Below are 14,444 nucleotides of genomic sequence, written 5' to 3' on the forward strand. Positions count from 1 at the left end.
AGGTGGACACAAGCCAGTGTTGCAGGACTGTGCAGGCCACTGGAGGCAGCTTGGACTTTCTCTCCTTGCAGTAGAAAGACGCTGGCGGTCCGTAGGTGCTTGGACACAGTAGTCTTAGGGAGGGATGATGATTCTGTGAACTTACGGCAGTAGCAGGAATGACCTGACTCCCCATGCCTTTTGGAGGTGGCGAGCACAGATCACAGAGCGATTTCGTGACCAACCTGCAGTCACCATTACAAAGTTCCAGAACCTACATTCACACCGACACCTTCAGACTCTAGTCTAGGGCTTGCACCATTGCAAAGCCTGAGCCGGCTCATGATTAATTGACTTAGGCAGCCACTTATGTCTGAGTAACCACAGATAACCTTCAATCTGGCTGCTGTCTGAAATGCTGAAACCCAATTCGGCAGATTGCCCTGAGAAGTAGGCCTCCCTGGGGGAACAGCTCAACTCTGTCAAACAGGTGGCTGACCTTTCATTCTGTCGCACTTGTTGGAATGTGACTCAGGTGGTCTCAGGTGCCTCCCCCTCCCCACCATCCTACTGTGATATGAAATCACCTGCTGTATCCAGCTCTCAGGACCCAGGGACCATCCCTACGCCCCTCATCTCCTCATTTTTCCCAGCGCAGTGCCCGGCACTTCCTAACAGCTCAGTGTATGCATGGGGTTAACCAGTGACGCACTGAGCTCTGCAGGTCTGCCTCCCCTGACTGATGCTGGGTGCGATTTGCTGTAGATCGTTTTCCTTCCAGGTCTCCGTTTCCCTGGGCATGCTACTGGGAGGGACTTTGAAATGGTCGTGTTCGATGTGAAAGGAAGTTGACACTCCACAAAAAAGAGTGATCTGATGTGACCTCCTCGCAGTCACATGGTGGAAGTTCACTCCTTTCAGCTGCAGGCCCTGCCCTGCCCTCTCTCAGTGCAAACAAACAAAACCGACTCACTGCCATCGAGGCACTGCCGACTCCTGGGGACCCTGTCGGGCAGGCTCGAACTGCCCTTGTGGGTTGCCCACACTGTACCCCTCTATGGGAATAAGCAGCCTCCTGCGTCCGTCTCCTGTGGAGCAGGCGGAGGGCCACCAGTCTGACGTGGAACCACGGCACCAGCTCCCAGGGCTCCCAGTGCAGGTGATGCCAAGTAGAAGGTAGACAGAAGTGTCAAAAGCTCAGGCTTTCAGCCCCCGCTCAGCGTTGGTTTCACTTTGAGCACACGCTGGTTCATATCTCACTTATGCTATTGTTTTGTTTCTCCAAACCCAGCACAGCATTAGCACGATGCAGAGGCTTGGTGTCTGTGTTTGTAAAGCCAGGATTACAGCACGAGGTCTGGCTGGTCAGTGACCATGTGGGCACGTGGACTTCTTTTAAGCCCCATTCAGACCATGCTGATCTGATTCCCTGCTGCAACGCAGGCAGCAGAGTCCACTTCGGCTGTGCGCCAAAACGCATTGCCCCAGCCCTGCCTGGGACTTAGCAGCACCTGCCACATCCTCTGAGCTTCCCTTGTTGACTCACTCTCCCATGTTCCACACTCTATTTCATCCTTCCCTGTTCCCTTCCATCCCTGTCTCCGGAGACAGCCTTTGGGCAGCAGCGGGACTCCGACCCTTCGGACCACCACAGCTGCAGACTAGTCATAGCCCAGGATCCCGCTACTTCATGTCACACTCGGCTACTCCATGTCTTCCTCTCTTCTCTGGAGCTGGTGAAATCTCCACCTGAGCTCTGGATCCCTTCCGGCCCAGCGACCTTCTTAAGGGCCTTGCTCCCTAATGCAGCTCCTGCTCTACCGGTTCCTTCCCCTGGTCCCTTCCATCGATTTGAATCACTCATTTCTGAAGAAACAAGCAAAGCTCTCCTTTGATGCCGCCTCCATCACCCACCACCGCCAGGCTTCCTAGAAGAATGTCTGCACTCCCTGCCAACCGATCCTCACCTTCTGTTCACTTTCACTGTTCCGGCCCATCTGGCGTGCACTCCCGCCCGCTTCTGAATCGGCTCTGCCGGTGTCCGCTGACTCTTGCATTACGAAATCCAGGACAAGTTGTTGTTTTCACCTCCCCTCCTGCACTGTTTGACTCACCACTTCTCCCTCACTGAGAATCCACCGCACAATCTCAGGATTTCTCCCTACCCTTCTGGCCTGTCTGCTTCCTGCGGGGGCTCATCTGCCTCCGCCCTCTCCTCCCACCAGCAGCTTTCCTCCACTCACTCCACCAGGCTTTGCTCAGCCAACAACCTACTTACATTGGGTCCCTTGCCATAGTTGGGCCGCCTGCCCTGAGTTGAAATTCACACCCCTCACCTGGTTCGTGCCTGGTGATCTGGCCTCTGACCTCACTGCGCTCTCACCACAGAGGCCTCCTTTCAGGTCCTTTCTGTTGCCACCACACCTGTGCCTTCCTCCTGGTCTGCATCGGCCTCCCCCACTCCACCTCACCCCCACACCCGCCCCAGTGTTCAGAGAGACCTCCTGAAGTGCCTAATCTGACGTGGCCACTCTCTAACAGTTGGCACTGCATTTTTTATTTGTTAGTTCAGTTGGTAATTATCTTTCAGGGGATAGTTACCCCCCACCCCATCCCCATTAGAAGGCAAGTTTTATGAGCATCATGTTCAAGGCTACCATCTAGGAAAGTGTGTAGCATATAGTAAGTTTCAGTACCTATTTGTTGAACCAATAAACAGTGGTTTCCAGATGTGTTACCTAAGTTCATACTCATGATCCTCAAATCCCACTAGTTCTCTCCTGTTGGATGTCCACGTGATTGACAAGACCGAACCTGAATCGCAGACCTACTCTCTTCACTATCCCCGGAAAACCTGCTGTGTGTCTGTCACCATGGAGACTGACACCACATCTGCCGTCCCATCCTCTACCCTGCCCTAGCCAAGCGCCTCAGGAGCCGTCGGCTTCTGTCCATCCCACTGCCCGCTTCTTAGTGCCGGCCATCTTGTCTCTCCCCGGAACGACTCTAGGAGCTTCTCCTCTCCCCATTATGTGGCCACGGTGCTCTTTCAGAAACCAGACATGATCCCTTTTCCATTTCCTCCATGCCAGCTAGTCCACGGCACCCCTTATTAAAGGTTAAGCTTCCCAACATATCATAATAGCACCTTCATAATCTGGCCCCTGGCTGAATCGCCAGCTTTATGTTTCAGCCATCTTCCCTTGGATTGGTAAGTTCTTACCATAATGAACTACTGTATTCCCTGATTAAGTCTTGTTCCCACTCACCTGGAGAAACTTGCAAATGCTGCCTGATGCCTGGAATACAGGCCACACCGCCCGCTCACACCCGCTCAGGCCCGAGCTGCTTGGCCCAGAACTGCTGCTCTTCTCTGGCTCCCCCAGGGTGGGCCGTACTTCAGGGAGCCTCCCCTCCCCTCTCAGCCTGGGTAGGTGCTTCTGTCTGCCATCTGTCCCTAAGCCTCTGTCTGTCCTCTCCCTACCGTATCTGCCTTCCGAGAAGCTCTCAGGCAGCAGCCCACCTTGCTGAACCTTTCTAGGCTCATGTAACCGAGTGAGGTCGCTCGCTTGCTCAAAGCCGTACAGCCATTTAGAGACAGAGCCCGGCTGACCTGGGCTTTCAGGCTTCCCATGGCCTCCAGAAGTTTCCCGTTTTACTAAAATACACTGTGGGTTGTTTTCTACCACAGCCAGGCAAGTTTGAAGTCTATTTCCCATCCCACCATGCACTCACCATTTTTAGCCTAATTATTTGAGCTATTCCAGATTGCATTTGACTAGTTCTTCCCATGCAAGCTGTCTGCTGGATCGAGTTTGTTTGTGTTTATTTTGTATGATTTTATCACACGGAGTCACATTTGCTGTACGAAAATGGCAAGAGGCTTCACGCTCACAGGATTGGGAGGATTTTCCCTTCTCTTTGATTTTAAAATCACATCCTCGCCGGCAATTTTGCAGAGGATACCAGAAGGATAGAGGTGCATTGATGCTGCTTTAGAAAGATAAAAGCCGAAAGTCTGGTGGGAGAGCCTCCCTTTAATGACAAGCCCTGGAATGACAGCCAAGCCTTATTGAGGTCAGACGGCCATTTGCAGTGTCTGAGCTTTCTAAATGAGCCACAGCACCGAGTTCTGGTTCATTTTTATAACTTTTTTAATAGGACGCATTAGCACTGTTATAAACCTTGTTAATTAAGCAATAATCTCAAATGCTCCCTCGCAGAGGGAGACTTTCCCGGCAACTGCAGGTGATTAATAGCCAGAGTCTAACAAAAGCCTTTTAATCAACTAGCGAGGCGGCTTGGTGCTGCTATCCCCAGGAAATGAGAGTGATGGGGATCCTGTGGGGCCCTCTGAAAACCCTTTCTCCATTTGCACCTCTCTCTCTACCCCATCTGTAATTTGCACTTGGGGCTCCCTGTACCATCACGCACACTCTGCTTCCTTCCCCCTTTCTCCTTGTCCTCTCTCCCACCTTCATTACCTGGTCAGGGGCTTCTGACAGTGAGCTGGAAGTCTCCTTAGGTTACTGACTTCAACAGCCTGTTTAATAGGCGGTCAAATTCAGATGCACAGGGACCACGACCCACTAGACTTCAGTGTTGCCCAAAGTGAGTGATGCCACACACCCCCGGGGAGGGGGGGGCATGAAAATGATTCAGAGGTGGGGGGGCTGCAAAAGCAGAAACTCAACACTTTATCCCGGGCTCTAGTACAAAAGGTTTTAATTGCCAGGAGAGGTGCTAAGTTCTTTGTTTTGCTTTGTTCTGTTTTGTTTTCTGAAAAGGGGCCCAAATAAGTTTGGGGACCAATGTCCTAGAGGGTGTGCAGCGTTTAGCATCCGAGCTAGATTTGAAGACCTGAACCTCAAAACAGTCTGCTGTTGTTTTTGGTTTGTTTGTTTCTGCAAAGTCTATCTTTCTCATTGGTTCAGATTTCAACAGTCATTGGGAGAGTATTTGCTTTCTCCTGACCCTAGGGGTGCGGAGGACCATGTGTGGTTACATTTTTATGAGATTCTGATCAGTGCTTGGACAAAGAGGAAAGCCCAGGTGGGTGTGGGGACCCAGTGCTGTAGGCCGACTGGGCTCTTCTATCTTGATCTGGCAAGTTCTAAGGAGGTTAAACTTATGAAGGCAAAGGGTGGAGCTGAAAGGAGCAAAGACTGATTTGGGGGAGAGCCTGTTTGGGGGTGGATTGCAGGTTTAGAGTGGCTGGACAGTAAAGGGTGAGGCAGGATGCAGCAGAAGTGGGCTGGGGAGAAACCTGGTGCCCTCTACCTCCTAGTCCAGCCCCTAAGGGAAGGCCAAGACAAGACCTGGTGGGGATTAGCAGGCTCGAGGAGGGTGGTCAGCAGCGGTTCTCAACCTGTGGGTCACGACCCCTTTGGGGGTTGAACGACCCTTTCACAGGGGTCGCCCAATTCATAACAGTCGCAAAATTTTAGTGATGAAGTAGCAAGGAAAATAATTTTATGGTTGGGGGTGGGGGGGTCACCACATGAAGAACTGTATTAAAGGGTTGCGGCATTAAGAAGGTTGAGAACCACTGGTAATCCAGAAACAGCAGAGGTCAATGAAAACCTCTGTCAGTGGAGGGTAGGGGGATCCCCAGAGAAAGAAAGTATATGGTGCCTATGCTTACACCACACAATGTGATGGAAGGGTTCAGAGGGTGGGGCCAGCAGCCTTGGGTGACAGTCTTCTTATATGTAAATTAGCACAAACTAGCCTGTATGGTCTCCTCCAGTTTTGACAGTCAGCATCTCTAAGAGGATTATCTACAGTGGGCTGACTTAATAAAACAGCACTTCATTTACTCTCACAGCAATCAATTTAGATTGGGGTTGGCAATCTGTTTACAGGTAAGGAAACTTAGGTTCAAAAACATTAAAAGTTCTTCCCCAAACCTAAGTACCCCAGTGGTACCTTTCCCACCCATACTCCCACTACTTATATAGCCAGACTTTTTTCTTCTTTTCTTATTTTCAAAACCATTTTATTGGGAGCTAATACAGATATTTTATCATTCCATAGTTCAATCACATCAAGCAGTATTGTACAATGTATGCCACAATTAGTTTCAAAATATTATTTTTTCTTGAACTCCTTGATATCAGCTCCCTCTTACCACCCCCCTCACTCACTGTACGCCACCCCCTCACCCAGGGTCCCTTGTTCGATTCACCATTTCTATAGGTACGTCAATCCTGGGTTTCAAATACCAAAAAAACCCCAGAAAAAATATAACAAAATTTCAAGAGGGCTACCCCCAATGACAAAATACATCAGCGCTAAACCCCAATATGAAAATAAACCCCCAAACATAGAAAATGTTGAAAACCACATCAGGCCCCACATGCATCAGAGGGGGGATCAAGTGACAAGTTTTTAGCCAATCAAGTCAGGTTTATCATTTTGATCTCCTACAGTCATCTCTTCAATGCACTCTGGTAACCAGTTTTTTCCCATCTCTATCTATTTTCTATTATGGACAGAGGGAGATCACCGGAGGCTTATTTCCTCTGTAGACCTCACCAATGTATCTGGGGCTTCCACTGTCACCCATGGCCTTCTGCAAACCAGAATCTCACAATTTAGGCTCTGATACTATTCCCTCATTTGGCTGTGGATATGCTTCACCATCCTTCGGTGACTGATGATGGTGCGCCTCTTCCATGTGGACTTAGATGTCTGACCAGAATCTTTGTGTCCCCTTGGATTCCCTAGAAAACACTTAACATGCATTTACTGATTCTTGTCCCTGTGCCAAGCGCTGTCCCAGACCCTGGGAATTAACAGTTGTATATCGAAAAATACTATGTGTCTTAACCTCATGCTAGGTAAAGTCGAGGGTCGGTGAAAAAGAGGAAGCCTCTCAAGGAACTAGACAGACGCAGCATCTGCAACAATAGGCGTGAACATGGCAGTGATTGTAAGGAGGCCATAAGACCTGGCAGGATTTTGTTCTGTTGCCTGTAGAGTTGCTATGAGTTGGAGCCAACTCTGAGCCTCCTAAAAGCAAGACCAACATCCATATGAAATAATTCGCATATCTCCATCCAAGTATAGAATTCCCTATGGTGTTCTTTTAAAAAAGCCTTTAAAATGTTTATTTCACATTAAGGCAGCCTTAAAAACAATGCTCTGGTTTTTTGTTATCATTTTTATGGTAAGGAATCAAAGGTGATGAACTACACACGGTGCTCGGGTAGAAGTCCCCTGAAGTCAGGCTCCAGCAGGATTTGCTTCCAGCTTTCTCTGCTTCATCACAGCAAAGGGTAGACTCTGTGAGAGTGTTCTCTTCGCATGGCTAGTAATCCGCACAATTAGATACCACTTCATACCCAACCGGTTGTCAAAAGCTTAGTAAGATGACAGTGTCAAGTGGATGACTGCTACCACCCTGGCTCACGCACACCACTCGATTACCAGGCAGCGCAACCACTTTGGGAAACAAGTCCCTTGGTGTCATGGAGGAAAGTTGAACGTATGCTCGCCTTACCTTTCAACCGTTCCACTCCCCAGCCTGTGCTGGAGAATTTCCCAGGAGACGTGTGTAACGGTGCTCACAGCAGCACTGTTGGTGATAGCAAACCCTGCGGGCAATACAAGTATATATGGACATGGGATGGATGAGCACATTATAGTAGAGGCAGGCAAGGGACACTGGTGAAAATGAGCGACCTGCAACCATGGACTTCAACATGAGTAAATCTGCAAACCATAATGTAAGGGGGGGAGCAAATCAGGATATGTAGAATGTGTCCATTTATAAGAAGGTTAAAAACGGAAAAGCAAACATATATATATATATATATTCTTAAATATATTGTATACACAGAAAAATCAAAGGAATTATTCATAGGATTCTGGAAAGAACAAGATGAGATTAGCAGAGACATCTGGGGGCTTCCAAGGGATAGTTCACGTTCCTTAAGTTAGATAATGAGCATAGTAGTGTTTGTCATTATTTTTAAAGCATACACTTTTATAAATATTCCGAAGTATGTTTTGTGGTGAAAATGTATGAATACAGCTGTGTCAGATACATGAATTGGTATTGAGAGAACATGTCAGGATGTTCAGTTCCCTTTGAGATTTTGCTCAAATTCACCATTAATCCCTGATCTTCTTGTCTCTCCTCCCCATCTAGAGTGTTTGTACGACAGAATAGCACAAGAAACAGTGGATGAAACAGAAATTGCACAGAGACTCTCCAAAGTCAACAAGTACATCTGTGAAAAAATCATGGATATCAATAAATCCTGTAAAAATGAAGAACGAAGGGAAGCGAAATACAATTTGCAATAAACTTTGGATTTTTCTAAAAGCCTATGCGTTTTCCTTGCGTAACGTGTGATTTACGGGCAGTGGTAACGTCCGAACCAGAGCCTGCCTTGCGTGGTCAGGTGTGGGCAGAGCGCAAGCAGAGTTCTGGGGACAGCGGCTTGTTCTGACCTTGGACTTCATACGCCAAAGAAGCCAGATGGATTTGCTAAGACTCAAGCCACAACCAGATGCCAGTGTCGTTATGGGGATGGGAAAAAAGCAAAAACAAAAACTTCACTAAGGGGGCAAAGTGTTGCAGTCGCCTATCACTTGACCAGGAAATTGAACTGAAATGTTCACCATTCAAGGACTTCTATCTCTGTTATCTATTTTGTTCTATAATAAAACTTCATTAATTGTTCGATGTAGACTATCGTTATTTTCATTGATTGACGAATATTGTCTCGTGACGGGGACAAATGTGTGGAGCAACCTAGCATACCCGTCCCGTGAGGGATGGAACGTTGAGGCTGAAGGGGAGAACATTCTTGAGGGACGTGGCGGCTGTCTGCAGATGTAAAGGGCTGTCTGGAAAGCAGGCGACTGCCTCTGACTGCAAAGGACGGGTGTAGGACCATTTGTCTTTCCAACTCAAGGTGATCTGAGACTCTGCTTCCCTGACAAGTTGAACCCATGTGTGTAAGAGGATATCTGTGCACAGGGGATGGCAGGCACGGTAAAGGTGGTCCCAGGTGAGATTCAGGGAGTTGAAGCAATGTCACTTGGTGCCAATTTATTCATTCTATCTTCTGAACCTGTCTCAAATGAGCTCGCAAATACGAAGTCTTTTTATCTCATTCTTTATTCAGTCGCTGCGTCGGTAAAGTGACTGGCATACATTCTGTCAGCCACAGTCCATCTTCCTGTTGAACGGTGCTTTCCTTGGCAAGTCTGGGGAGTAGAGCATAATGTATTCTATTACCCAACGTGCCTGCGTTCTGAGCCAAGCTCCATGCTTGTTTTGGACTTAACCTCTCTGAATTTGTTTTCTGTCTCATAGAAAAGAGTTAATATCTACCTTGCAGAATTGTTGTAAGAATTAGAATATATAAAGGAATATATATTTAAAGTACTCAAAGTATACATAGATCCTAATGTTTATATACACACACGCATATATATACACACTAGGATATATATACTAGGTATATATACTGGGGTATATATGTGTGGGTGCATATATATATGTATATAGAAGATTCAATAAGTATTGTCAATCATTCACTTGATTTTTGACTTTTGAACATCGGTTGAAAAGTGGCCTCTGGTTTCGCTACTGAATGATTCATTAGCTGCCTTTATAATCAAAAGCTCAGCATCAGGCAGTTCCCACTTGTGTTCTAATATCCCTTTGTGTTGTAAAACGAATTACATGCATATTGTCAATCTTCTTTCATGGTCTTTCTAGCTCTGTGATTCAATATAAGTCACTTATCTTCTGAGAACGTATGTCCTTAATGTATAATGTGTAAAGTAATGCCTGTGTCACGTACAGTGTGGATAGCCTGGAAACAATAGTAATAATGACTGATACTTAAGACCTACTAGAGTGTTTAACGCAGGTTAACTTATTTCATGGTGTATGAAATGTTCCTGAGAGGAAAGGTTCCGATGTAAACTTGGTTAGGATGCATTCATCTGAGTGGCACTTGGTGTGACAAGACTTCACATTGGGCATGTTATTAGGAGAAACCAATCCCTGGAGACACCCTGGTAAAATGGAAAGGACCTAAAGAGGCAAACCCAGTATGTGGTGGATTGACACAGTGGCGGCAATAATGAGCTGAGACATAAGACACTTGTGAGGATGACGCAGCACCCACCGTGCAGTGTGGCCGTCCCTTGTGCATGGGGTTGACATGAGTCAGAACTGACCTGACAGCAACTAACAACAACAAAAACAATAAGCATCACATTTTCTTAAACGCAGTGAATAAAACATGCCTATAGGCGCTCTGCAATTCCCTTCAGAGATATAAAATAGGATTTGGTGTGGTGGTTAGATACCATCCAATCCTTCTGACACATAGCGACCCGGAATACCAAAACAAAGCAAACACTGCCCTGCCCCGTGCCATCCTCACAATTGTTATATTTGTACCCACTGTTTGAGCCCTGTGTCTATCCATTTTGTCAAAGGTCTTCCTCTTTGCCCCTGCCTCTCCATTTTACCATCCATGAAGTCCTTTTCTAAGGACTGGTCTCTCCTAATAGCATATCCAAAATAAGGGAGACAAAGTTTCACCATCTTTGCCTAAGGAATTTTTAGCTGTATTCCTCAAGACACATCTGTTTGTTGTATTGGCGGTCAATAGTACTTTCTAAATTCTTTTCCAGCACCACAATTCAAATGCATTGATTTTTCTTTTGTCTTCGTCATTCAATGTCCAACTTTCACATCCATATGAGGCAATTGAAAATGGTCAGGCATGCCTTAGTCATTGTGTTAGTCTAGGTTGACTAGAGAAATTCATAGATATTTGTATATGTGTATGAGTTATGTCAAAGAGTAATTGTATATTAAGAAAATATCCTAGCCCAGTCCAGTTCAAGTTCATAAGTTAAATATTATCCCATATATCTAATACCAGTCTATAAATTCCTCTTCAGACTTGCACAACACATGCAATGATGCCAAATGCAGGAAGATCACGGGCCAGTGGGTGGAAAATCTTGTGGATCCAGTGGTGGTTGAAGCATCTTAGCACTGGCAGGGGTCTCCACGTGGCTCCTCCAGCTCTAGGGCTCTGGCTCCATCAGCATAGCTCAATTTGGCATGTCAGCAGGAGAGAGTGTGTCTGGGCTCCAGTGAGCTGTTTATCTCCGTTGTGCCTCCAAATGAGGACATCAAGCTGTGACCTGGTTGACAGGCTAGAATCCATCCCTTCCTCAAGTTGACAGTAGATTATGTGACTGCCACAGTCATCAAAGGAACACCCTTGCTTTTCAATCCTTCAAAGAGGTCTTAGGCAGCAGATTGGCTCAATACAAGGCATCTTTTGGTCTCTTGACTACTGCTTCCATGAGCATTGATTGTGGATCAAGGAAAGGTGAAACCCTGACAACATCAGCCTTTTCTCTATTTAGCCTGACGTTACCTATTGGTCCAGTTGTGAGGATTGTTGTCTTCTTTCCATTGAGTCTTAAGCCACACTGAAGGCTGCAATCCTTGATCTTCATCAGCAAGGGCTTCAAGTCGTCCTCACTTTCAGTAAGCAAGGTTGTGTCATCTGCAAATCAGATTATGAGTAAACTTTCCAAACCTAATGCCGCTTTCTTCCTCATTTAGTCCACCTTCTCTGATTTGCTCAGCATACAAATTGAATAAGTATGGTAAATGGATATAGCCCACACCTTTCCTCATTTTAAACCAGTCAGTATCCCCTTGTTCTATTTGCACTGCTGCCTCTTGATGTGTGTACAGGTTCTGCATGGACACAATGAAGTATTCTGGAATTCTCATTCTTCTCAAATATACCCATAGTTTCTTATGGTCCACTCATTCAAGTGCCTTCACATAGTCAATAAAGCGAAAGTAAATATCTTTCTGCGATTCTCTGCTTTCAGCCAAGATCCATCTGACATCAGCAATATTATCACTTGTTCCATGTCCTTTTCTGAATCTGGGCTGACTTTTTGGCAGTTCCCTGTCAATGGAGTGCTACAACAGTTGTTGGATAATCTTCAGCGACAATATACTTGCATGTGATATTGATGATATGGCTCCAGAACTTGTGCATTTTGTTGGGTAACCTTTCTCTGGAATGGGTACAATTATGGATTTGTAATCAATTCTAGTCAATTGGTCAAATAGCCATCTATCAAATTTCTGGGCATAGATAAGTGAGTGCTTCTAGTGCTTCGGCTTTCTAAACCATTTCAAGGAGTATTCTGTCAATTCCCGGAGCCTTATTTTCGGCTAATGCCTTCAGTGTGGCTTGGATGTCTTCCCCCAGTACCTTTGGTTCCTGCTCATGTGCTAGCTCTTGAAATGGTTGAATGTTGACCACTTCTTTTCAGTGGCTCTGGATTCTTTCCATCTTCTTTTGATGTTTCTTGCAGCTTTCAATATTTTCCCATGTAATCTTTCAATATTGCAACTCAAGATTTAAATATTTCTGGAGTTCTTTCAGTTTCAGATATGTTACGTATGCTCTTCCCTTTTGGTTTTCTAATTCTAGGTCCTTGCACATTTCATTTTAATATTTTACTGTATCTTCTCAGGCTACCCTTTGAAATGTTTTCCTAAGTTCTTTTTTCTTCATCATTTCTTCCTTTTGCCTTAGGTACTCTATGATTAAGAGCAAGTTTTAGAGTCTCTTCTGACATCCAGTTTGATCTTTTCTTTCTTATCTTTTTAATGATCTTTTTACTTCTTCAAGAATGTTCTTTTTTCAATAAGTCATTTTATTGGGGGCTCTTACAGCTCTTATAACAATTGATACATCCATTGTATCAAGCACATTTGTACATGTGCTGCTACCATCCTTTTCCAAACATTTCCTTTCCTTGATGTCCCCCTGCAGCTCGTCAGGTCCTTCTGTCAGGAGTGTGCACTTAATCAACTCTGTGCTTGAGATATTTCACATGGGCTATACTTAAAGTAATTGTTTGCCTCTTGCTGAGTTGTTTTAATTTTCTCCAACTTCAACCTGAACTTGCATATGAGAAAGTGAGAGTCTGTTCCTTAGTCTGCCCCTAGCTCATCTTAACTTGATCCGGAGCGTCTCTCTGGTCTCTTCCCACAGATGTAGTCAGTTTGAATTCTGTGCATCCCTTCTGGACAAGTCCACATGTACAGTCACTATTTTTGTTGTGAAAATGTATTTGCTATGAACAAATCGCTGGTCTTGAAAAATTCTATCATGTAATCTTCAGCTTCCTATTTATCATCATGGCCCTATTGTCCAACTACTGTTCTTTCCTCTTTGTTTCCAACTTCTGCATTCTAATCACCAATAATTATCAATGCATCTTAACTGCTTGTTTAATCAATTTAAGATAAAAGAAGTTGGTAAATTTATTTCTTCTACACTAGCTTTAGTAGTTGGTGCATAAATTTGAGTGGTAGTTGTATTGACTGTGTTTCTTTGTATGTGGATAAATACTATCACAGGCAGCATTGTACTTCAAGATAGATCTTCAAATGTCCTTTTGAACAATGAACGCTACATTATTTCTTTTGAATCGCTCATTCCTGGCATAGTCAACCATATGATTTTCTGAGTAAAAATTGCCAGTACCTGTCTATTTCAGCTCCCACCTAGGATGTGGTTCTTTATGCATTGTATTTCATTTTTGAGGATTTCCAATTTTCATAGATTTGTGTTTGTGCATTCCAAGTTCCAATTGCTAATAATGTTTACAATTGTTTCTTTTCATTTGGATTTGTGCCTCATCAGCAAATGAAGATCCCGAAGGGTTTACTCCGTCCACATCATTATGGTTGGCAACTTTGAGGAAGCAGCTCTTTTTCACTCCTATGTGGAGTGCCTTCTGACCAGAGGGCCTCGCTTTCTGGCACTGTCTCTGATAAGGTTCTCCTTCTGTTCATGAGGTTTTCACTAGCTGACAATATTGTGCTGCTGTCTCTAACTTTTCAGTGGTTAATTCCTCAGCCATTAACATTTCCCTTCTTTGTAGTCTGTTCTTAGTTTGAATGCTCCACTGACACCTGTTCACTTTGAGCGACCCTGCTGGTATTTGAAACACCAGTGACAAAGCTGCCAGCATCCCAACAACTCATAGTACAACAAGTTGACAGACAAGAGGTGGGCAAGGGGTTGTAGTTACTTATAGATACTTAAATGTTAATGGGGGACATCACAAAAATATAACAAAATTGCCAATAATGTAGATGGAAGTTTTCTTTATGATATATTATCATGTGCTAGCAACCAAAAAGTGGTGACACATGGTGGGCTCTGTGTCCAAATCCTGGATTTATCACTTTGAGACAGATCACTACCTCTCTGAGCCTCCTTTTGTTGATTATGGTGATAATGATACTGAACCCAGGGGTTTTGTTGAAAGTAACTGTATTAGTCTGGGTACTTTGGAGAAACAAATCCACAGCAACTCACGTATGACAGTTTTATGTAAAGAAAATGTGCATCACGAAAACATCCCAACCC

The 14,444-nt window shown here is 45.1% G+C and overlaps 2 protein-coding genes across 3 annotated transcripts in view; both read left to right on the forward strand.

Annotated features, from left to right (window-relative positions):
• BEND5 (BEN domain containing 5) overlaps positions 1–8,671 on the forward strand; it is a 57,590-nt gene extending 48,919 nt beyond the window's left edge. For both annotated transcript variants that reach the window (XM_004699445.4, XM_013003865.2), the window contains one exon: positions 8,135–8,671. In XM_004699445.4, coding sequence (XP_004699502.1) covers positions 8,135–8,292 — 158 coding nt within the window. In that variant the 3' untranslated portion in view covers positions 8,293–8,671. The remainder of the gene's footprint in view (positions 1–8,134) is intronic.
• Positions 1–14,444, forward strand: part of AGBL4 (AGBL carboxypeptidase 4) — a 1,691,367-nt gene that overhangs the window by 1,362,113 nt on the left and 314,810 nt on the right. The gene's annotated exons all lie outside the window — the stretch shown is intronic.

The sequence above is a fragment of the Echinops telfairi genome, unplaced genomic scaffold, assembly GCF_000313985.2.
Source record: "Echinops telfairi isolate 266 unplaced genomic scaffold, ASM31398v2 ScPeMD7_443;HRSCAF=831, whole genome shotgun sequence".
Classification (NCBI taxonomy): domain Eukaryota; kingdom Metazoa; phylum Chordata; class Mammalia; order Afrosoricida; family Tenrecidae; genus Echinops; species Echinops telfairi.